General features: G+C 36.1%; 2 protein-coding genes across 10 annotated transcripts in view; one reads left to right on the top strand and one right to left on the bottom strand.

Annotated features, from left to right (window-relative positions):
* LOC134546189 (juvenile hormone epoxide hydrolase 1-like) overlaps positions 1-7,062 on the top strand; it is a 54,415-nt gene extending 47,353 nt beyond the window's left edge. For both annotated transcript variants that reach the window (XM_063388783.1, XM_063388784.1), the window contains exons 5-6: positions 1,427-1,661; positions 2,302-7,062. In XM_063388783.1, coding sequence (XP_063244853.1) covers positions 1,427-1,661; positions 2,302-2,509 — 443 coding nt within the window. In that variant the 3' untranslated portion in view covers positions 2,510-7,062. The remainder of the gene's footprint in view (positions 1-1,426; positions 1,662-2,301) is intronic.
* Positions 3,430-23,596, bottom strand: part of LOC134546186 (uncharacterized) — a 31,018-nt gene continuing 10,851 nt past the window's right edge. For 7 of the 8 annotated variants that reach the window (XM_063388780.1, XM_063388774.1, XM_063388775.1 and 4 more), the window contains 2 exons: positions 23,397-23,528; positions 17,534-23,310 (listed from right to left, as the gene is read on the bottom strand). In XM_063388780.1, coding sequence (XP_063244850.1) covers positions 21,472-23,310; positions 23,397-23,528 — 1,971 coding nt within the window. In that variant the 3' untranslated portion in view covers positions 17,534-21,471. Of the gene's footprint in view, positions 3,782-17,533; positions 23,311-23,396; positions 23,529-23,596 lie in introns of those variants that run through there. The other variant, XR_010079092.1, reaches the window with a different exon arrangement.

Raw genomic sequence — 23,596 nt, 5'->3', positions numbered from 1 at the left:
TTTCTTAACAGCAGAAGGAGAAGAAACCTCTACTTGGTATTCTTGTCAGAAAATATGGAACATCCAGTGGCAAAGTCAGGGCTTTTCATGAACCAGTTTTGACAAGATAGAATTCTTGGTTCCATTCTGTCACTTACATTTCTGAGTACTTTGATAACATAGTGGAATATTTTGAAAACATTGATGGCAGCTTGGAATCGGAGAACAGTGGCATAAGCTGGTTAAAGGACCGCACTGCTGCAGAGGTGGTTCAAATAAAGATTGAAGCTGAATTTGTTTCAGTCCACTGCAGACAACTGTCTGAACTAATCACATTCCTGGAAGGTTCTGCTTACACAACATCACACATATTAACCTGTAAACTTGATTTGGTGAGCAAAATGCAGCTGTTAAGTGTAGGGCAAGTTGAGCAGTTTGGTGAATGTATTGTCCGTTTATTGAAGAGTCTTTCACTTATGCTTAAGGCGGAACAAGTATCCCTTCTGAAAGCAGCAGATGTGAAGGCACATACAAAGTTACAGGATTTAAAGAAAAAAGATCCAGCAGGAAAAAATTTTTCAAGCATGAGTTCATTACTGAATCCTAGAAAAATAACTCAGCAAACTCCTTCCAATGAAATGTTGCAAAGTTATATGCACAACATTCCTTTCATCAAGCAAATGGAACTGCAGACATTTTAGAAGGATACCATGCCATGAAGAATGTAGTTGTGGAAGAGCTGGGAAGGCCATATTGTTCGGACATAGACATGGTAACCCTTATGTGCTCTCTGAAAACAGACCCACATTTTGCTTCAGTTTGTTTGAAGGCTTTGTGGCTGCCTACAAGCAATGTGGACAGTGAGAGGTCCTTCTCACATTATTCACTCGTAGTAAGTGACCGGCGCCGCAGGCTGTTACCAGAAAATGCTGAAATTCTGACAATGATTAATTTCAACAAGACCTGAAGTGTGTAGCGTTAACATGACTAAAGTTTAACCACTTTTATTGTAACAAAACTTTTGTACATACAGCATTCATTTCTTAATTTTTAATTGTTCGTAATCAGAATAATATAAACGTAAGAGTGCACAAATAAATTTTGTTCTAAATTTGTGATCATCCGTACGGTGCTTTAAACTTTTGAAAAAAATGTCGTAAGTACCGGTAGTAAAAAATTTTCTTTTTTTAAAATATCATTTTAAAATATGTTTTCCTATAAAAATACAAAACACCGCAATTGCTGATTATTGAAACGAAATTGGCATAAAAATAACACCGCTTTTTCCCATCACAACTAATAAGCAAAGCCTGTTTGCAGATTGGTTGAAAAAATTGTCAGGCTAATAATAAAATTTCGATATTCATGTAGCACTATACATGAACTTTTCATTGAAAAGTCTGTTTCTTAAATTTATAAGTGAAACTTTCCCCGCTACCTCCGGCAGGAACCAGCCTCACTGACTCTCCAGCCGGCCTCGCCGCCTACATCCTGGAGAAGTTCTCAACGTGGACCAACCCGGCATGGCAGTCGCGGCGGGACGGGGGTCTCACCGTCAAGTACCAGCTGGACGACCTGCTGGACAACATCATGATCTACTGGGTCACCGGCTCCATCACCACCTCCATGAGGCTGTACAGCGAGTCTTTCAACAAGGCGCACTACTCTCTAGGCTTCGAGAGGTTCGTGCCGAGCCACGTCAGATGATCTAGACTATGGGCAGTTTGTATGCTTCGGAGAACCTCACTTGGCTTCACCTGCCATTAATGGTTTTGGTTTTTCACTAATTGCAGTGGTTTGTGAAGAAATATTTTAAAATTATATTATAGAACCAATTCTGTGTGTGTTACCCAGCTGTAAAAACTTAGAAAATGAACTTATAGTGAATGACCATGATGCAATTAGGCAAAATTTTGAATCTTGAATGTTTGCCTAACTTTTTACGCCGTTAACTCTAGCTTTTATCAAGTAGCATTCAGCGGATACATTGTAACTTAATGGGGTGATAAAGTCCTTTGTTACTTAATACATATTTTATTATTGTGCTATATTTGATCAGAAATCTATTTGATAGGATTCTGAAAATGCTGTAACAGACATAACAGATATATTAACTTACTTTTGAGTCACAGGCGTTGCAGTGCAAAAAAAAATATATATACACACACACACACATAACACTTTTATTATTTATGTAAATTGAATATTCAGTATTATTATTGTTTGAAATGTCCCATACTGGCTTGTGGTGGAATAAGAAAGAGCTCATGTAATAATCCACCATAAAATCTGGCTGATCCGACGAAATGTTTTTGTTTGCAGAATACCGGTGGAGGTTCCGACCGCATGTGCCCTGTTCCCCAATGAGCTAGCCTATCAGTCCGAGTTCATCCTGAAAGACAAGTACAAGAATCTGGTCCAGGTGAGTGACATGCCTAGAGGCGGTCACTTTGCAGCATTCGAAGAGCCGCTCCTTTTGGCGAACGACGTTTGGTCGGCTGTCAAAATCATGCTGCAGAAGAATAAGTGAATCGTCAGTCGCAATGAATGAAAACTTTTTTTATTGTCTAAGTGGCTGAATGTAAAAATCTTCTGTAGTTAAAATGCTTATATTATTTTGTGTGATGTTATGTAAAGGCTATTAGGTACAACTATCTGTGTCATTTTAAATTTTCGAATTTTGATTAGTGTCGGTTGTGATGGAATATTTTTAACATTAGAGGAGTTTGAAATAGTCTTTCATCTAAGGCGGTATGTGCTTTGCTGCCGCATACATTTAATTTTGATACACCAACATGCACACAGATATACCCCATCAAGATACAAACCTACAATTTCTTGAGTTTGGTACATACATTTAACATTTTTATAGTGAAACCTCGCTTATAACGAAAACTGATTATCAGGAAATACAAACTCAAGTAATGGTTATATTTAATAACCAAATAATGGATGTAAATTTTTTTTTTGTCATACAGCTTAACTTTTTTTTTTTTAATTTTGCTGCAACCTTTGTTAAGTCTGACATTCCATAAAAAGTGTGTATCACGTGGATTTTTATTTGTATTACATGTAGTAACCCGCATTGATAGAAATAAGATTTTATGGTTTAAAACTAAATTAACACTGAAGTGTGTGAATACAGCATACAACACCAAAATGTAAGTTAGTTCACTATCCATCACCGAAGTACCAGTTAATTCGTAAAATTAAATAGAATTTAGCCAAGATAACTCAAATCAATAAAATTTAATTCTTAAATATTTAAGATATAACTGATGTTATTATTTAATGTTCTTAACAAAATATTAAGACCATGAGGATCATAAAATTAATTATGTTCACTAATTGATAATACCTTTCTTAATTTTTTTTTTACTTACGGTTTCCGATACATACTTTAAATTAAAAAAGGTTTTTGTGGATTATTTTGTTCCAAGTAAAATATGGTTTTTACCACAATCAAAATGTCACTACTTTATTGAAAACAGTAGTATGTAAATAAAATTTTGTATTTTAAAATGGCACCATCTTCATAAAATAAATATAATTTTTGAACATTGAACTAGTAACACCAAAACCTTCCATTCTAAAATGAAATGGAGCTATAAATAAAACCATTAAATCTTGTGTCTACACATTGCGAAACAGAAGACCTGTATAATCATATGAAGCTTGATTTACAAAGACCACCGCCAGCTCGGCATCCCAGAGTGATATCGAGCAGGGAGATAGGTTACTGGAGGTCCTGCGGGTTGGTGCTCTGCGGTGTTGCTTCTGGGCAGGCTGGACTCGACGTGACCTGGACAGACACGGGTTCGATCGTTCAGGGTGCACACGTGACCTTCAGGACTGTCTCTTCACACACACACATATATTTATTTTTTTTTTTTTTTTTTTTTTTTCCCTCCACCTGTAGTTTGCATGTTGGGAAAGGGGTAGACAGCTTACTGGTAGCAAAAAGTTTAGCTTACCCGTATTTACACAAAATATGTGTTAACTCCCTTAACTCATCTTTACTGGACTCTTTTTAATTGCAGTAGTTCTGACTTTCTTATAAGACTTCTTAGTCATCTAAATACTGTGTTTTATCACATATTTTATACTAAAATCAAGTTTGAAAAGTAGTGAAAAAAAACAAGCACTCTTTGTTAGGTAAAGTTATTCATAAAACAAAACTTATTAATGGAAAGTACATTTATTTAAAAAGTAGGAGTATACAAAAACAAACCAAAAAATTCAAATATGCAACAAAAACATTTTGTTCAACTTTAAATAGAATAACATAAACTGTGACCCAAACATGAGCCGAAACTCGCATAACTATCATTGTAGTACACACCACGAAAGAGTCCGGCCATTAAATCTAGTTAACTCAGCTCTAGACAGAGTACGCACTTTGCATGCAATCGGCGAGCTATCAATGTTGATATTTGACTACGTGTACATGCTCTATATGAATCAACATAACCAAACATGAATGATGCCGACTAGCGCTGGCTATATTTATATAAACGGTACACAGCGGCGACGAAGACGAACGGATAAAAGTTATAACATTTTAAAATGTCTTTAAAAGAAATTTTACACATCATACAGTTTCATTTTCTGTTAATTAAATAAATAAGCCATAATATCCTAATGAATATTAGGTTTCAACTTTGAAATACATAATTTTATACGTGAAAACTACCTACACACAGCGCTCGGAATCTAACAGCGGGACCAACAACATCATGCAACATTTATGCATGAATTATTTTTCTCCAAATTTTGATGCCTTAAAATAACGATGCGACAATTATGCGATAAAACACAGTAATACAGTAACCCATGCATATACGATTAAAAAATATTTATATAAAGCCATACGACAGTTGTAAAACTTAGTGATCTTTGACTTATCCTTGTCCAACACATGTAGTACCAACCAAGACTCCAGAGGCAAGATAGTAGGTAAAAATCTTCTTAACTTACTATGTATTCTGTGGATGTAAGTAATCATGGTAAAGTTAAATAAGCACTTTGTTTCCCTAAATAAGCATGTACATAGAGTAATTTTTGTTTCAGGAAAACCTATCATTGAGGTATTAAAAATATTCATAATAGTACAGACATTAAATGAGACTTTTTTTATATACATATTTGTACCTTCTATACTACACCAATTGTGCAATAAAACTGACTGAATTTTGTAAAACTGTCATACTTTTTGGCAGCTTGTAAACTCCTGTACTCTGCTCTTAGATTTTTTTATTTTATTTTTTTTATTTAGCAAAATTTACTGCAATTGTAGTTTACAACAGTTCAATTTTAGTTATCTTTTCTCGGGATGACTTCAAAAATTGTTTATACTGGTTTTTGTTCAGCTTTTAGTTTACAGTTTTTGTTTTGTTTCTGTAATTATACCTATATTTTGGTTTTAACCTGAAAATGTTTTTTATATTTAGTATTTTATACATATTCAGTGATCATGCATACTATTTCTTCATGATATTGCAAGTTTGAATTATTGTAAGTGACCTATGCAATATTATCATTTCTGAATACGAATAATTTATTAGTCACATTCAATGCAGTGTCAAATACTAACAATTTGAAGTAATGAATATTCACATGGTTACAAATATTTGACATAGCATACTTTGTGAGCTTGTCATTTACTAACGTTCAATGTTGTCAAGTCATTTGTGCAATACAAATACCCAGTTCAAATCTTTTAATGGTACCGCATAATCAAAAACATAAACTACACACTGTTTTAAACATGTAACAAGTATGTATTCAAAGTTATTTCACTTTTGTCCCATAAAACAGTAGTGGACAAATTAATAATGGACTTTTTGCGACATTATCAACTTGAAAACCAACAATCATTTGGTCATACGTAGTCACGTAACAGTAGTGATAAATAAGTAAACATTAACAACCATGGATTACAATACAAAGCATGGACACTCCTTTGTGATTGCCATTAAAAGATTTTAACGTGATAGTGGCAAAGGCATATAAATCAAAAGTCACAAACAGTGTACCACCATGCGACATAGAAGCAGCTAGCTTGCTTGCTGTATGTCTGTAACGAAACAGGCGTTATGACTCTAAAACAAAATAAAAAAACGTAGATAATGGCTCCAGATTCCAGAGGTAATATTGCTAAACTAAAATAGTGTACCTGGCTGCCATTAACAAGAACATGTGAATTGACTAGTAGATATGAGTTCATTTAATCACTATTCCACGATTACAGAATTTTTTTAATGCACTTTTTTTTTGTAAAATGGATTGTATTTTGCCATTCATGAAAATTTCTGCATCAGTATGTAGAGTAGTTTGATCTGAGAAATAAGGTAAATAAAAACTAAGTGAAAGGTTAGTTAGGTAAGCTGTATAAAACAAATTTATTTTTCTTTAAATATTTTATATTTTTTATGTACAGACATTATTGTAGCTGAGTTAACCTAATTAATCTTTTATTTTGTGTTTTTTTGGTCTAATTTCCCACTACATATTTACCTTTTTGTTACATGTGAAAAAAAAAATTGTGGGATTCCAACTTCCTTCTTACTATTCGTTTTCAAGAATAATTTGCATAGGCCTAAATGTAAGACTTTAACTCTTTCTGCTTGTTTATGTTATGTATTATTATGTTATTGTATCCAATCATTTTCTATATTTTTGTATATTTATACACAATAACTTTTATTTTTCAGTAATTTCTGTGGTGTTATTGTCTGGTGAAGTCAAATGCTGTCTGCATTTTCATCTTTTGGTATTTGTGTCACTGTTGTAAATAAACGGACATAAAATATATTATATTTATTTTACCCTTAACTTAAATTAAGTGCTATTCTATGGCTTTTTTTTTGTCTTAACAGGTTTTGTATCCTATAATACTAACATGAGATATTTTGAGGGACATCAAGTACCAAAAGACAGCACTACAAAATATTTTTAATGAATAGTTTTCATTTTGATTTTCTTTGTTTTATGAAAATTAAACATAGTTAACATCACGTTTATGTCATAAAATAGGAGTCTTGAAGACATTTGGAAGAATATAAAAGGAAAGTTTTGTTTCAACCAATGTTGTTTTAATACATGGCCTAAGTAATATACAGTCCTGCCACATCTGTGGACATTTTTTTTTCCTGTTCTTCGCACATACATCACGTTGGAGATAACTGCAGACAATATTGGCACTGGATTAGCATGGTATGTAGCAGAAATTTTAATATTTGAAAAGTAAAAATGCCAAAGTGTGCTGTATGTGGTTGCCCGAATCATAATACACCTATCCCTCACTTACCACGACTAATTTGTTCCTAAAAATGCTTGTGTTATTCGAAATTGCATATTCTGAAGTATTAGTTTCCATAAATAGCAAGGCTAATTTATTTAATGTGTTCCAAAATTGTGTAGGAAAATATATTTGACATAATATAAATGTGTTGAATAACACTCAACTACGAGGGTTATTTTTTTTTCAACCTCCGATCGGTTGTAATAAAAAAAGGGAATGAATTGGAAAATTATTTTAATGTCAAAAGAAACGTACATCTTTACTCTATTTTTCCACATAATCACCGTGTAGATTGAGGCATTTGTCGTACCGATGCACCAGCTTTCCAATACCCTCTGCATAAAATGATGCCTCCTGCCTATTCAGCCACGTTTTAACAGTGCCCTGCAGTGTGATTACAGTTTCATTTTTCCATGGCATGCCCATTAATCGATACCCTAATCGCTCGTACACGAATCGACACGTCTCGTAGTGTTTACCCCCTTCCACCAACCATGTGGAGCGGCCAACTCACACCTCAGTTGAAGCTTGGTTATGGGAATGTCAACATGGCTGCAACGATAAACTGTACGGCTAAATGCGAGCTGCATGGAGTCATCCGTTTCTTACAGGCAGAAGGGCACACTGCAGCAGAAATCCATCGCCGAATGAGTGTTGTGTACGGTGAAAACTTTATGAGCGATGGCGTTGTGCGAGAGTGGTGTGGGAAAATGGCGCGAAGGCCGTATTGATGTTCATGATGAAGGTGGCCAAGGAAGGAAGTCGGTAGCAACAGATGAAAGTGGTTCACACCAATCCTGTAATGCTAATGATTATTTTTTTTCATTGCAACATTCATTTAAAACCTTTTCCATGTGAATCATCCGTTAATTTCTGTTCCGGTATCTAATGTCAAATATATATTTCCGCTAGTACAACCAACAGCATCAGACATATAAACTTTTGGTAAGTCTTTTTTTTTTGTACGATTATGCGCACAGTTGACTTGCTTAAAACTAAAGTGCGACCAACATAAGCTTGGCTTTCATGACAATCTGCGTGCCGTAATACTTCTAGTTTTGTCTCAAATACTTGAACACGGTGCATTATGAGTGATCAAGCACGTACAGTTACCGGCATCTGAATGGGCAGATGTTGCTTTTGCAGTCTGTCACTGGCTAGACTGAGTTCACGGCCCGGTTTGTGGCCAGGCAACAACGGTACGGCACTGCTGCATACGTAAAAACATTTGGTCCTTTACACTCCATAGCCGCAATGTAACTTGCCATAGCTAGAGGCACTGGAAAATCGTAAAAACGATATAGGCGCGAATAAAAGCGACAAAATGGTTTACCGACGAATAAACGCTACAATCCCGTTTGTAGAAGTAATTATTAAAATTTCAAGTAATATTAAAATTTCCAGTAAATTTTAGGCTTACCTAATATTTTTAAATAAACCATTTATTATTATTATTATTAATGGCCGAACATACAATAAAGTACATTGTTTATTTTATCCATCTTCTTACCGTGTTTAAAGATTACCTAATAAACGGTGACAATGGCGAGTCAAGTAAACAACACAATCTATGATTCTTGTAAATAACACAAAACACTATTTAAATACGCATAGGCTCGTGCAGAAACTTTCTTAACGGCAAATGTAACGTACGACCCAAACAAATGTAAATGATTAAAGAGAGACGTTTATTTATGTGCATGAATATTTTCACGGGAAAGAAAGTGAAAACATTGAAGCGGCCATGTTTGCCAACGCGTGCGTGATATTAACACAAGCAATCAAATTATTTACTGTTAAATGACAACTAAAATATAAATATGTGTTAATTTAAGTATACAACGCACGCAGCTTATATTTGGCAACTACAAAAAAAAAAAAAAAAAAAAGGAATCTCTTCTTCAGTCAAATTCGTTAGCACTTTAACGGGGAAGAAAAAGATGGCAGCATAGTAGCTCTATGCTTTTGTCGCTCATTTGTTGAACGTACCTAGTGTTTTTCTAATTTCCTAACCCGAAAAACAAACTGTAATCTGTGAAACTAAAATATTGCGCTGCTGTTCACAATAAAATTAAGGTTGTTAACCAGTGTTGATGCTGAATGGTTTTTTTAGCAAATATAATTTAATTGTCACAGATCGTAGAACCAGCATGACTGAAAAGACTTTTGAAACATGCTCAATGCTGTCTTATAACTTTTGTTAGTGGCATATGTGTTTGGTAAAGTTACATTTTATTTAAGAACTCTGTGAAAATTATTTTTGATATTTGGCTTTGTGAAAGTGATTTTTGACACTTATGTTTGTTACTTGAACAACATTGACTTTTTTGCATTGATATTTTAACATCTCGGTTGCAAATTTTTATTTTCAGTGTTAATTGATGTAGGTACTTTACAAATGTGATATTTAAACTTTTATGTTACATTTTATTAAGGGGAAATTTTATATTATATGGACAGCTATACCATCATGAATTATGTATATAGAAAATTTTCAAAACCGTTTTGAAAATATGGAATAATCAAACAATGAATAATAGAATCACGTAAGAATTTTATAGTCTATTAAAATTAAAACTATATAAATGCTATATGGCAAAATATAAACACTACGAACAGCCATTATCACTATTTTCCTGTGCCTCTAGCCATAGCTGATGTTTGTACATCAGCCGAAAGCGTAGACAGACCTGCGCGCGCATATCTTCCACCCCACCCCCCCACCCCCCTTGTTTAGCTAACTTTATCCCATGACACATCTGTTGTATACAGAAGTTGAAACAGACTTCATGGTGTCGTGCTTGACTTTTTTTTTGTCGGCCGTGATTTCGTGCTAACTGAAATTTACAGACGCGCTATTCAAGACTGGGGCAATAATATTCACATCGCGCTAAATGAATCCGCTCAATCTGAAGACGTGCTAAGTGAGGGATAGGTGTAGATCGAAACGGAACGCAATAAAGTATTATAGTTTCCCCAAAAATGAGGTTCTTGCTCAAATTTGAGTACATGTATGTAAACGCAAAGATAAAATAAATTTGAACAATGGTAAACGACAGCTCAAGTTACTACTTGAGAAATAATTTGTGTAAAGACTTTACAAATATACACAATAAATTTCTATTAAAGTTAAAGCTTTTAGATATACTTTGGTTTTATTGCTAAGTAGTTTATAAACAATAGCCTCTTTACCGTTAGTTAAGATTTTAATTTTGTAGGCCTAACCAATCATTATTATTATTGATTTTTGCAATGTATTGAAAACTAAATACTGGCTAATACTCTTCGTAGTATACGTTGGCTCCAAATTGTGGTAGCCACTCTAACTAATATGGTGTGTTCTTGCGGGGTTTTGGGCGCCTACCCTCTTCGCAGTAGATACCAGGAACGCTGCTACTGGATTGACTACCAGACTGATAATCCAGCTAGCACGTCATTGCACTGTGTTACTGTCCAGAGAGATATTATTAAAAGAAAATTTGTTATTGTGGTGTGACTAGTGGAAATTTGCATTACTTAACTGACGTTTGTTATAAATGAAATAGTAATAACTGAAAAACATATGATTTTAATGGGTCCTTGAATATGGGCGTGAAGTTACTGTTAACATGTGATTAAGCGAGGACAACCAAGATAATATATTTTGTATGTTAACTTTTGTTCAGACCTAGGTGTCGGTACGTAGATGCAAATGACGTCACTGGAACACATTGAATACCATGCGGGTCTAGCTATACGCTGTCGGAGGCTTGAGGCTCTCTTCCCAGGACCTCCAGGTGGTCTGCTGCTACGCTGGAACACTGGACGCTGTAAGCTGTAATTGGCGAACTACAGAAGATCTGAGGTAGCCAGGCGTCTGGCTGAAGAATCGACTTCCCTCTCGTCCTAGAAAGTCTGGTTTAATTAGGATCTGTCTCACCAATCGTCGTGGCCGATCTCGGCTGGCGCTGGCATCAGTCGTCCGGAACCACTACGGGACGAAACGGGACCGACGCGGAAGTTGGCACTCGATGTCGCCGATACTCCCTATCTAAGACTTATTCAGTCTAGATACTATTCTCCCAACTCGTAGAATGGAGAATTCTAGATAGTACACGACCGCGGATGACGCGAATCTTAAATTCCTCGGGCGGCAACCAAGGCTTTGGTTCGCCCCAGCCCGAGAAACGTCTTCCCGCTGCAAGATGGCGATGGCGTCTCTCTTCTTCCTCCTTCTAACTATTTACTTTCAGTCCCTAGCAACCAAGGAGCTATAGCTATCAGCAAACCGAATAGACTGCATAGTGAAATAAAACTTGGATGTTAGCGTGTAAGAGTATCGAACTATGACCAAATGAATAAAGTTTCCAAAGAATAATGCTTAGAAGACCCTGAAGTTAAAAGCGTGTTGTCTCTGGCAATCAGATGTGTAATATCTGTTATACTTTGGTTGTCCTCTTTACAATAAAATAATTAAATACATAATATTGGCTCATGAAATATACAATTAATGTTACAATAATAATAAAAATAATAATATAACTGTAAACAGTTGTACTGGTTACAGTATTACTTAACAAACATAGATTCTTATATAGCAAGCTGTATTATATATGTTGATGTTTACTTGTATAGTTTAAAGCATTATTCTAGCATATTTAGGATTATTATGCAACTTTCAGGCAAGAAATGTGCATTCCCTACACTAAGTTTGTTTCACTAATTGCAATATTTTAAAAATATCCAAAAATTAAAAATATTAAAGATGCTTGCATTGATATGTTAGCATGTAGTGGATACAAAAAACTCTTTAACATCTAAGGTATGTCATTTTATATAATAGTCAATTTTTTAAGCAAAACGTAGTGTGTTAAATACTACGACACTTTCACAAACAATTTCTGCTTGATAGGTTTAGCATCTGTTCAAATGTCTCTTAGATTAAAACACTGAACAATTACAAAAGTGTACACAACATGTGTTGCACCCATCTGCCCAGAAGTTTCTACTCATACATGTCCAACCAACAAACACAAAAATTCTGTGTGGTTAAAAAACATAACTTATAATTAGAGTCCCGGAAAATTCGCAAATGCGAAATAACCGCGATAAAATGTGAAATGACTCAATAAATGCGATAAAATTCTAAGTATTAGTTTTTCTGCGATAAATGCTAATACAGTGGAACCTCATAATTACGAGTACGGGATACTACGAGACCTCCAAAGTTACGACAGATTTGTAATGCACCGTCGATTGGACTAGGTAAACCATGCTAAATTAAACTGGCTTGAGTGATTTAAATGGCATCTTCAAACAAGGAAAAAACGCCAGCTGTTAGGGGGAAAAAACATTCACGTAGTATTAACACGGACTGATAAGCGCCAGACCGCATGCTGTGTGTTTAGGCCCGCGCCGGCGGACTGACTCACTAGATAGCAGCCGGCCCTTGGAGGGGTAAGAAGTGGGCGGGACCTAATGCCCTCCCCCCTTCACTCTCTCATGGCGTAGGCTATTTGCCCTTCTACTGCGCTGGCTTTCAGTAGAGGGGCCAGATCTAAAAACAAACCAGCCTTTGTATGTGTTACTGGGTCTGAGGGCGTGTCTGTGTCTACAAATGAACAAGGAAGATGGCACATGCCCTTCCTGTCCCCTCCTTTTCTTCTTCCTACCCTCCCTCCTTCCGTTGTTTTCCTTTCTCCTCTCCACGTACCTCCCCTCCCTGATCAAGCAAGGCGATGAGACAGCTGTTTTTTTTTCTGCATCTCAGAGTGCTGTCATGAGTCAGACCATTTCATTCGCGATTAAAACAAAAATAGTTGCAGATACAAAAAAAAATCACAGAGACCTTTTATATTTGAAATTTAATTTGCTACAACTTTTATTCTATGCGTTTTTTCACTACAAAGTAACGTTTCCGAGATATTGTGCGACATTAAGACATTTTTGGAATGTTCAGGATTTTAACTTTGACTTAAATCTTATATATTCAGTTATTACGAATACTCGTAGTTATGAGGAATTTTCTCGCCATTGTCAGCTCTCGTAGTAGCGAGGTTCCACTGTACTGCTGTGGCGGTAGCCAGCCAGCAAGCCAAGTGTGTGTAAGTGTGTTCGTAAGCGATAAAAATGGTGAAGAGATAGAGAGGGAACAAGCAAGCCGAGCCAGCCCAGTCAGCAGGTGTGTTTGTGTGCGTAAGAGATTATTAGAAAGAGGAGGAGAGATAGTATGAGCCCAGCCAGCCTGTGTGTGTGAGCAAGAGGAAGTCGCCAAGGTCAATTGGTATAGTCTGTTCACAACAGCAATACCCCTCACGTGTTTCATGGGGAAAGGTTATACGGGTAGTTCCAGTGCAGAGTTTTCTTTGCAAATTGTGTTCCACAAGTGAAATGTGGTGTATCCCTAATTAAATTTAATCAAAATGATGCCACGTGGCACAGTTTCAATTCACGATCGTGCAAATGCATTCAAATATGTGCCCTTTTTTAAAAAAATTACATTGATGTGTTGGACATGCTAACGTTATTTAACATACTATGTAAAAACTATATTTAATGATTCATTCTTTGTCAACCTATTAAAATGTTATTTACCTGGATACTGTTTATCTAACATTTATCAGTAGGTATTCTTATATTTTGATGTGTGACATGTTTTAAATTTTTTTTAAATATATATAAAATTGTGTTTTTTCAAAATGCTACAAAGTGCTAAATTTCACTTTTTAAAATGCTACAAAATGCTAAATTTCATTTTTAAAATGCTAAAATATACATTTTAAAATGCTAATTTTCCGGGACTCTACTTATAATCATACTTAACTATTTTACACAATCTATTTTTTTTTACGAATAAAATCAATTTTTAGGCACAATTCTGCAAAGTTAAAAGCAGATTACTAATATTTATATAGGTTTTGTAATTTGTTGCTTTTTAACACTTATGTTGAACTAGCTGCAGTACCCGGCTTTGCCCGGGCTGAACACCGGGTGATATATTGTCCACGAGTTACAGCAAAATGGATAGCGATATGTCCAGTGTGTTGGACATTAAGAAATGACACATAATTACTGTTTGTGTATCTGTGACCTATGATTTTCTGTTTACCCATGGCAATCGGTTGAAAGGTTTAGAAGTTGATGCGCTACAGCGCCATCTAGCGGCGAGTTACAAAAAAAATGGATAGCATAAAAACCTTCTTCATGATAAAAACACTTCGATGTGCCAACTTTCATGGCGATCGGTCAAACGGTGTAAGAGTTTATCTACGTCATACATGCCAACATCCAATTATATATATTCTTATATTTCGAAATTTTAGGGCTTTCACTTTTGCGGAAAGTGGATGTTCAGGACCTCGAATGGTTTGGAACACTCCATCTCGAAAGAAATGATATTTGAAATTCCTGAAATTTTTGAAATTTTGGGGCTTTGTCCCCAGAGGGGGAGTGGTGATTTTGAGGACCCTGAATGGCTGGGAAACAATAAAAATCGAAAGAGAATGATATTTGAAATTTTTTAAATTTTGGGGTTTTGACCCCTGAGGGGGGTGGGTGTGATGTTGAGGACTCAAAATCGAAAGAGAATAGGTTTTTGGAAATTTTGGGAAATTTTTTAATTATTGGGTCTTTGACTCCTTGTGGGGGGAGGGTAGTTTGAGGACCCCGAATGGCTTGGAAACACTCCAAATAGTAAAAAAGTATTCTTAAATTTAATTTTTTTTTCGAAATTTTGGGGTTTTGCATTCCCCCAATCCCCTTACCACAAATTTGTTGGAGAAGACGTCTTTGGGTAAATGTTCCGCCATCCCCCGTACACTTTAGTTCGTAATGACTTAATTTAATACAATTTCCTCCAATTGTTCGAAATTTTGTGGCTTTCTCTTTTGAGAAAAAGGAGGGGGGGGGGGGGGTGCAGGTTCAGGACCTCGTATGGTTCGGAACACTCCATCTCGAAAGAAATGATATTTCAATTCCTGAAATTTTCGAGATTTTGGGGCTTTGTCCCCCGAGGGGGAGGGGTTATTTTGAGGACCCTGAATACCAGGGAAACACTAAAAATCAAAAGAGAATGATTTTTGAAATTTTCTAAATTTTGGGGCTTTGACCCCTGTGAAGGGGGGGGGGGGGTGATGTTGAGGACCCCGAATGGCTCGTAAACACTCCAAATCAAAAGAGAATAGGTTTTAGAAATTTTGGGAAATTTTTTAATTATTGGGTCTTTGACTCCATGTGGGGGGAGGGTAGTTTGAGGACCCCGAATGGCTTGGAAACACTCCTAATAGTAAAAAAGTATACTTAAATTTAAGAAATTTTTCGAAATTTTGGGGTTTTGCATTCCCCCCCTCCCTCAAAATTGGGTGGGAAGTCGACTTTGGGTAAAAGTTCCACCATGCCCCGGACACTTTAGTTCGTAATGACTTAATTTTAATACAATTTCCTCCTATTTTTCAAAATTTTGTGGCTTTCACTTTTGTGGAAGGGAGGAGGGGGTGGGTGGAGGTTCATGACCTCGAATGTTTCGAAGCACTCCATCTCGAAAGAATAGATATTTGAAATTCCTAAAATTATCGAAATTTTGGGGCTTTTTCCTAGAGGGGGGGCGGGGGGTTCGAGGACCCTGAATGACTCGAAAACACTTAAAATCGAAAGAGAAAGATTTTAAAAAAAATTTAAACTTTCGAAATTTTGGGGCTTTAACCACCTGGGGGGGGAGGGGGGAGGGGGTGATGTTGAGGACCCCGAATGGCTCGGAAACACTCCAAATCGAAAGAGATATAGAGGAATATAAGAATGTAGGCATTTACAGTACTCCTATCTACCATAATAACAATATTGACAAATAGAAAAACTTATTACCTACCTATAAATAATCTTCTAAATAAATTAATAAATAACTCTATGTTTAAGAATTTACGTACGTACATAATATTAAACTTCAAACTATACACACCAAAAAAAAAAAAAAAAGGATGTTTTTTAAACTATTTTTTATTTGTCATAATGTTTAAAACATTTGTAGGATTTGTTTATATGTAAAACTGTGGTGGCAATATTCCGCTTATCCAAAGGAGTATAGAAATTAATAGAGATATCACTCCCTGTACACACCACAAATCTTTGAATTAAGTAAAAAAAACATAGTCCAAAATGAAACAAAAAGTATAAATAACAACTAATTTGACAAAAAAGTTTATACAACTGGAATGACAATGTTAACATCCGCCTGAAATTTAATAGAAGTAGGTAGGTAAGAATATATATAAGAAATTAAATTAAATTAAAACATACATAAATAAAATTATCTCACACTCAACCAAACATAATGTTTAATATGAAATAAAGGAAGATGGCAATTACACGTAACTATTCTAATTAATAAAAAAAATCAACTTTCCTGAAATAGTAAAATTCAAGTTTTTCAACAATATATTACATAATTGATAAATATTTCTGGTCTTCGGTCTCGGCAGCCCTAAGACTTGACGCTCAGCAGATAAATTATAAACACTAAACCAAACTCCTTGCAAATAAGTAGGTACTGTAAAAAAATTACAATATTGACAAATAGAAATTTTACTTTGTGTTTAAAATATGTTTCTGAGGTAATTTTTTAAATTTTAATAAGTGTGCTTATGATTTAATTTCAGCTCGTATATGTTCAGTTCATTTCCATGAGAGAAGTTATCAAATTCCAATGCAAATTACAGGGTTCCCAACGACAGGGAAAACAGGGAAAATTCAGGGAAATTGAAATGGGTCAACAAAACAGGGAAAACTCAGGGAAATTAGTTGTGCGGCATTCACAGTGTGTATGTGTATATATATTTATATATATTGATTAATACATGTATCACAAGCACATTTTTTTCTTAAAAACAATCGGAAAGTTGGGGTGAGGGTCGTACATGTAAATCAAAGTAATAGATAAGCCACGAGTCCCGGGAAAGTTTGGTTACCATACAGCTGTGACGTGCCGAATTTCATGCTAGGCGGCCCCGGACCGTGCCTAGCTGCGCCAAGCCAGTTGTAGAAAATGGTGGCACCATAGTTCGTATACGTTTGGCCGTTTGTGTCATAACTTTGAAGTATCCGGTACGCTGGAAACTTTTTGAAGATTGTTTAGTGAACGTATTTTCATTTATTTAGATGTATTTTTTCAAAAGTGCTCCAGCTGTGGTGGTGTTCTTGTATCACTGTAATTTGTGTAGTTGATAGTATTATGGTTTCATGAGATTTTTGCTTATCAAACACAACAAAAACACAGTGAAAATAGTTACACATTGTGTTATTCTGAGACAAGAGTTCTACAGAAGCAGTTCAATATATTTGAAATTTTTTAGTCAATTGCTGCAGAGGAAGATTGACAGGAAGGAATATCGCTGGAGGGGAGACGTGATAAGTGAGGCCACCAGTTATAAATATCTAGGGGTTGTGCTGCAGGGTAACCTGGGGTGGGGGGAGCATGTAGACAAGGTAGTGAAGAAGAGCAGACAGGCCCTGGGCATGCTGGGATGAGTGCTCAGGGGTGGAAGCAGCACCTTACGTGATATGGCCTACAAAACTATGGTCCGCCCCATGCTGGAGTATGCCGCAGCAGTGTGGGACCCATACACGGCAGTGCTTGAGAGGGAGCTGGAGGGGGTGCAGAGGAGAGCAGCTAGATGGGTGAAGGGCAAGTGGAGGAGAATAGACAGAGAAGGGAAGGGAGAGTGTCGTACCACAGAGATGATGATAGGATTGAGATGGGAGAGCTTAAAGGACAGAAGACAGAAGGAGAGACTAGTCAAGATGTACCAGGTGCTGAGTGGAGTGGGAGGATGGGGAGAGCTGGGGGAATGCCTAGAAGTAGGACGGAAAATACTAGGAAGGTCTTCAAAGAGGAGGAGAACAGAAAGGGGAAAAAATGTGGGGAAAGTAGGGAGAATGCTTGCCACCGGGCACTTCTGTACCCAGGGATGCCAACTTCTGAGTAGTCTCATCAGTAGTCACCCCTCCTCGCCAATGGATCATCGACCACACTTTGTAAGAGAGGGGTCCGGAGACAAACACAATGAGAGACCAAATAAATCAGAACACTTAAAACATGGTACATTACATTTACCTGCACTCACAACTAAAATATCTCATTTATGGCTAAATTATAAATAAAAAATTGCAAGCTCACCTCAACAGGAATTTCTGATCACATATTTCCGAAAGTTATGAAATAGGCCTAGGCCTACTATTTTTTTTTTTTTTTTAAGTTGTACACTCATTTCTGGAATGTCTATATACATTTAACTTATATACACACACATATTTACAAAATCGTCTCATTTCAGCAGTGTGCCAACAAGTTAATTTATAAATCCTCCTTATGCACCCCTCCTTGCTTCAACTGGTTAACAGTAGCATGCTTAGCCATTTCTAGTTGCTTCTTGGAAAACTTCTTTTTGTAACATTTATCTCCGTGTGCACCCATTTTTATTTTTTCAACCATTAAAGCATTTAATGTCTCAGTTCCAAGATTTGCACGAAAGTCAGTAGCATTTTGCCTTACTATACTGAAAATACGCTCTGTCGCAGCATTGCTGTGAGGAACTAATAATATGGTCAGCATAAGTTTTGGGAGAACCTTGTACTTAACACTGCCACTCGCATCTACCAATTTGGAGATTTTTCCCCAACATACGTCCATTTTTGGTGAACCTAGGATTTCTTGATTTAGTTCGTCAATCTGGTACCTACTGAATTCAAGCTCTATTTCATCCATCTCACTTTCATTGACAACCCCAGGAAATTGAGACATAAGATACTCTACAAATGAAAAGTTCTTCTCTTTCTTAAGATTGACATCCACTATCTCAGTGTGTTTCAAAAATTTATCCTTCATGGGAAGTTTAGAAATCATATAGTCACAAGCTACAACAAAAAAATTTCTGACAGACTCATAAAATGACTTCAACTGTGATGTAGAAAGTATTTCTTCATTTTCCCTTAAGTAAACTCTTGCTTTGGCTCCAATCACAAGGTTTTCATCTGATTTCTGATGCCGTTTTTTTAACTGTACCTCAGTTATGTCAGAATTAGTTGAAACAACTGCATCTGGTTTCATGAAACGAACCAACAGATCTGTGAACAAGGCCAACAGATCTGTGAACAAGGCCAACAGTTCTCTGCTAACAATGTGTATGGATGGAGCCTCAGATTGCAACTTTACATTGCAAGAAGTGAAAGCGGGTAATACACTACTAAGAAACAAAAAGTACAGCTTGGTGAGAGGAGATTTTAAAATGTTCCTTACACTTAAGAAACGAGAACTATGGCTATCGTTAACTGACTCATCTTCGACACCAAACAACTCTAACAATGCATCCCACTGTTCCAAAAGTCTGTTAATAGCATCCAATAATGACAGCCAGCGGGTCGAAACATATTTCAAAATTTTGTGTGTTTTCAAACCACACAGCTTTTGGCAAGCAACTAATTCCTTTTTCCTCTTTGAGCTTTTTTCAAGGTAATAGTAAATGTCAACAACTAATGTTTCGATGTCACTCCCCAACTGTTTTGCAGCCTTCTGGGCACAAATATGCAATAAATGGCACACACAACCTTGAACTACTATGCTAGGATTTGCTGTTTTCAAGAAGGATGCTACTCCTCGCAAATGCCCTAACATTGTATTACAATTGTCACTGCCAAATGCCACACAATTTTTCCAAGGTATATTTTTTGCCTTCATCTCTGAATCAATAACAGAGAAAATTCCTTTTCCAGTGTTGTCGTCTGTTTCTAAAATGGAGAGCAAAGCAGTTACTATTTCTCCTTTAGAACTGTCAAAGTAACTGACCAAAATGGGGTAGAGTTTAACACTATTTTGGTCTGTACTGCCATCAGTTGCCATGGAAAACTTACCATGTTGCAGGATGGAAACAACATCGCGTGTTGTATCTTGCGCTATCGACTTAAGAACTGCAGTTGTTTTAGTACGCGCACATGCATATTTCTTAGCAATTGTAGAGTCCGGAAACATGGCCCTAAATAAATCTCCGGCGTGGTCTGCTGATGATAGTGGTAAATTATGTTCTACTATAAAACATGTAAATAGCATTTCCGCATTCATGATGCTGTGAGAATTCTCTGTCTTGGTAAAAAACGAACTTAATGATTTCGTTCCCGCCTTAATCTTCGCAAGTTCGATGTGTTTCTTGGAAGCGATGTGTCGCCTGCAATCATCACGGCCTCCATGTTTGACTGAAAAGTCACAATTACACACGGTACAAAAAGCACTATGTTCCGACACCTCGCTGGTTTTCAAACATTGCCATTAGCGTGCATACTCAGTCCGAAACCGCTGCGCTGCGACCTTTTGTCTTTTCGTGGTCGTGCATTCATCGCCCGACATGGTTGTTGAATATTTACTTCGCCTTATATCATGACTAATTTATTTTAACAACCACTGTTCCACATTTCAACAGATAACGCAAACACAAACTACAACCGGCAAAGGCAAACTGGACCACTTTTTGCAGAATGGAACCAACACACACAACATAAGAACTGAGATAATGATAGTCAAAGTGTATCTTCAATAAACAATTCAGAAGGATGTGTAGAATGTCAATATTCACTACTACAGCTCTTTTATTACTCCTGCAGCATCCCTCCAAATTTCAGTAAATAAAGTTTATTATTTAACACTTAAAATAGTTTTTTTGTTTATTGGTTCCTTTATGCAGAATAGAATAATATTGTTATTTAATTTGTTGGATGATCCAAGCTGCACTATTAGTGTTTCTGATTTTATAAATTAATAGTTTTTAATACACTTGATTAACAAAAATAAATACGACAGAAACTTTAAGTAAATACATTAGTAAACATTTTGTAGTTTTTTTAATACAAAATATATTTACATACAACTACTAATAAAATAAAAGTTTTTCCTTAATAAACCTGTTCTAAAGTAACATTTTTTATTAAAATACTTACTACTAGATACTTCAAAACTATAAGTAGGTAGTTTGTTAGTAGTTTAAAACCCACAGCTATTTGCTACACTTCGTCAAAATGTGGTACTCTTAGATGCCAGCGACATCATCTTTTACATGTACAGCTCCGAACAACGCTTTGTATAGAACTGTTTGTCATCACCAAGTATTACAATCATCACTGATTCTATTTAAAAATTTGGTTTTGTAGTCTGAAAAACAGTAACATCTGCTACACTATTCCACATCAAAATCTGGTGCTCCTGAGAAGCCATCAACATCATCTTCTACTTGTGCAGCTCCAAACAAGGCTTTGTAGAACTCTTTGGCATCACCAGGTATTAAATCCATTACCGATTCTATGTCACGAAGCTTTGGGATGGCTATTGGTTTACCATTTTCCCACAGAGGTATTAGTTTATCACGGAAACCGGTTAAAGGTCGGCCACTTTGACGTTTTTTGATATCAATTTCTGAATATTCACTTACAAAGTCTTTTCTCAGAAAAATAGAAAAAGGCTTGTTCTTCTCTAGCATTATTTCTCTGGTTTGTAACCAAGAAACCTTTTCTTTGTTCACATCTATCTTCCTATTGCTAACCATCTGTTCCAGCTGGGATGTTCCGATGAATTTTTTCATTTCAACCACTTCAAGAGGATTTCTTTTTCTGCATGTCTTCATTACTTCTTTGTAGTCCTCGGGAAGGTAAAGACGCTGCTGATGTTTGAGAGCAGTTTCAATATCAGAAAAGTCAGCATCGTTTGGTAAGAAACTGTGTCCTGATACAAGAAACCGTAAGTGAATTTTTGTCAACGAGGGATGAGATTCCAAAGCAGCTTTCAAAATGAGCGTCAATTTAATGTTTCGGTTTTGGCCACCACAGCTATCAGACCATAAAATAAGTGTCTTTGTGTCTTTCTCAATCTTATTTTCAATATGGTGGAGTAAACATGATCCAACTTCTTGTGCACCACGACCTGCCTGACCTTCAACCCAAACGTAGCACAAACCTTTGCTGTATTTTCCAGAATGAATGCCACAGTTATACAACCACAACTGTCTCTTGTAAAACATGACATTGGTAGGAATCCTGGGTAGTGGTAACGTTTTTTCCATGTCGAATGTCAAACATTCCATTGCAGGTTGGTCTTTTGCATCCTTCATGTTAGTCCTCATAAGTTTTTGAGCCTCTTCTGCAATATCAATGTGTTTGTCGTGATCCTGCTTTATTTTCAATGTCTCTTCTTCAGAATACGGAGTCTGCAATTTTGCTGCGTAGGTATCACACGAATTGCATGTGTCTTTTTTCAATGCTTTAAATCTCAGATTGAAGTCATTTAGAAAGATGCGCCTATAAGTGGAATAACTAACAGGCTCAGAAACTTCAGTTTTGTAGGCTCCATACATATCTTGTAAGGTCATGCCTGGGGGAAGAAATTTAGCACCAGTTTGTTCCCGTCTGTAATGAGATTTATATTTTGGTATTTTGGAAATCTGTCTCACTACTTCTTGTTTCTTGCCATCCGATATCTTGTTCTTCCCACCTTGTGTGTGGCCTCTTTTGTCAGTAATGGAAGAAGTCCTTAACTTTTTTAGTGCGGTATTAACTCTTTTAGTTGAAATTCCAAGAGTAATGACAAATATATCCCTACATACATTTTCACTGCCAAATCTGTAACGTCTTGAAAAACATCTCTTTGCTTCATTTTTTCCTTGGCTTCTTTTCTTTGTATTTTCAGACACATGAGCAGCAATGAAATTGGTTTGTGCATCATAAGAACCAAGCTCCCAGTATTTTATATACTGTTCTTTTCGCACTTCTACTGAAAGTCTCTCGTGACACATTTGTGAGCAATTGCATCGGTAATCTTTGAAAGATTTTACAACTTTTACACCTTTGTTGTTGTAATGTTCTTCATTTCTATTTCGTTTTGCTTTGTTTTCTTCTCTTGAAGTTTCATGCTTCCTCTTTCGCCCTCGCTTTGGCCGCGGATCACATCCTTTCTGCGGAGAGTCGGGTGGTTTAGGTGCAAAGTCTGAATCGGTATCAGCATTTTGGTGAACTAACATTTCCTCCTGGAACAAAAAATTTATTTATAAGAACTTAAGTTTCCAAGCACTTTTTGAGTTTGTTGCATGAATAAAATTGTATTTACACTAACCTCACTAATATTTTCTTCTCCCTGAAGAATATCATGGCTTGTAGATGCTACAATGTTTGCATTTTTTCTGGTTACTTCTAAACTAGTTTCATCAGCAGGCAAAAGTTGTACACTCTCGATGGGATCAGTATCCTAAAATAGTTAAATTGTTATTATTAAAATGTGTACTTATATTATTTTTAAACAAATAGGCCAAGAAT

Source organism: Bacillus rossius, chromosome 1 (genome assembly GCF_032445375.1).
Source record: "Bacillus rossius redtenbacheri isolate Brsri chromosome 1, Brsri_v3, whole genome shotgun sequence".
NCBI classification, from domain to species: Eukaryota; Metazoa; Arthropoda; class Insecta; order Phasmatodea; family Bacillidae; genus Bacillus; species Bacillus rossius.
The sequence above is the reverse complement of the archived record's forward strand: the minus strand, read 5'-3'. Positions and strand labels throughout refer to the sequence as shown.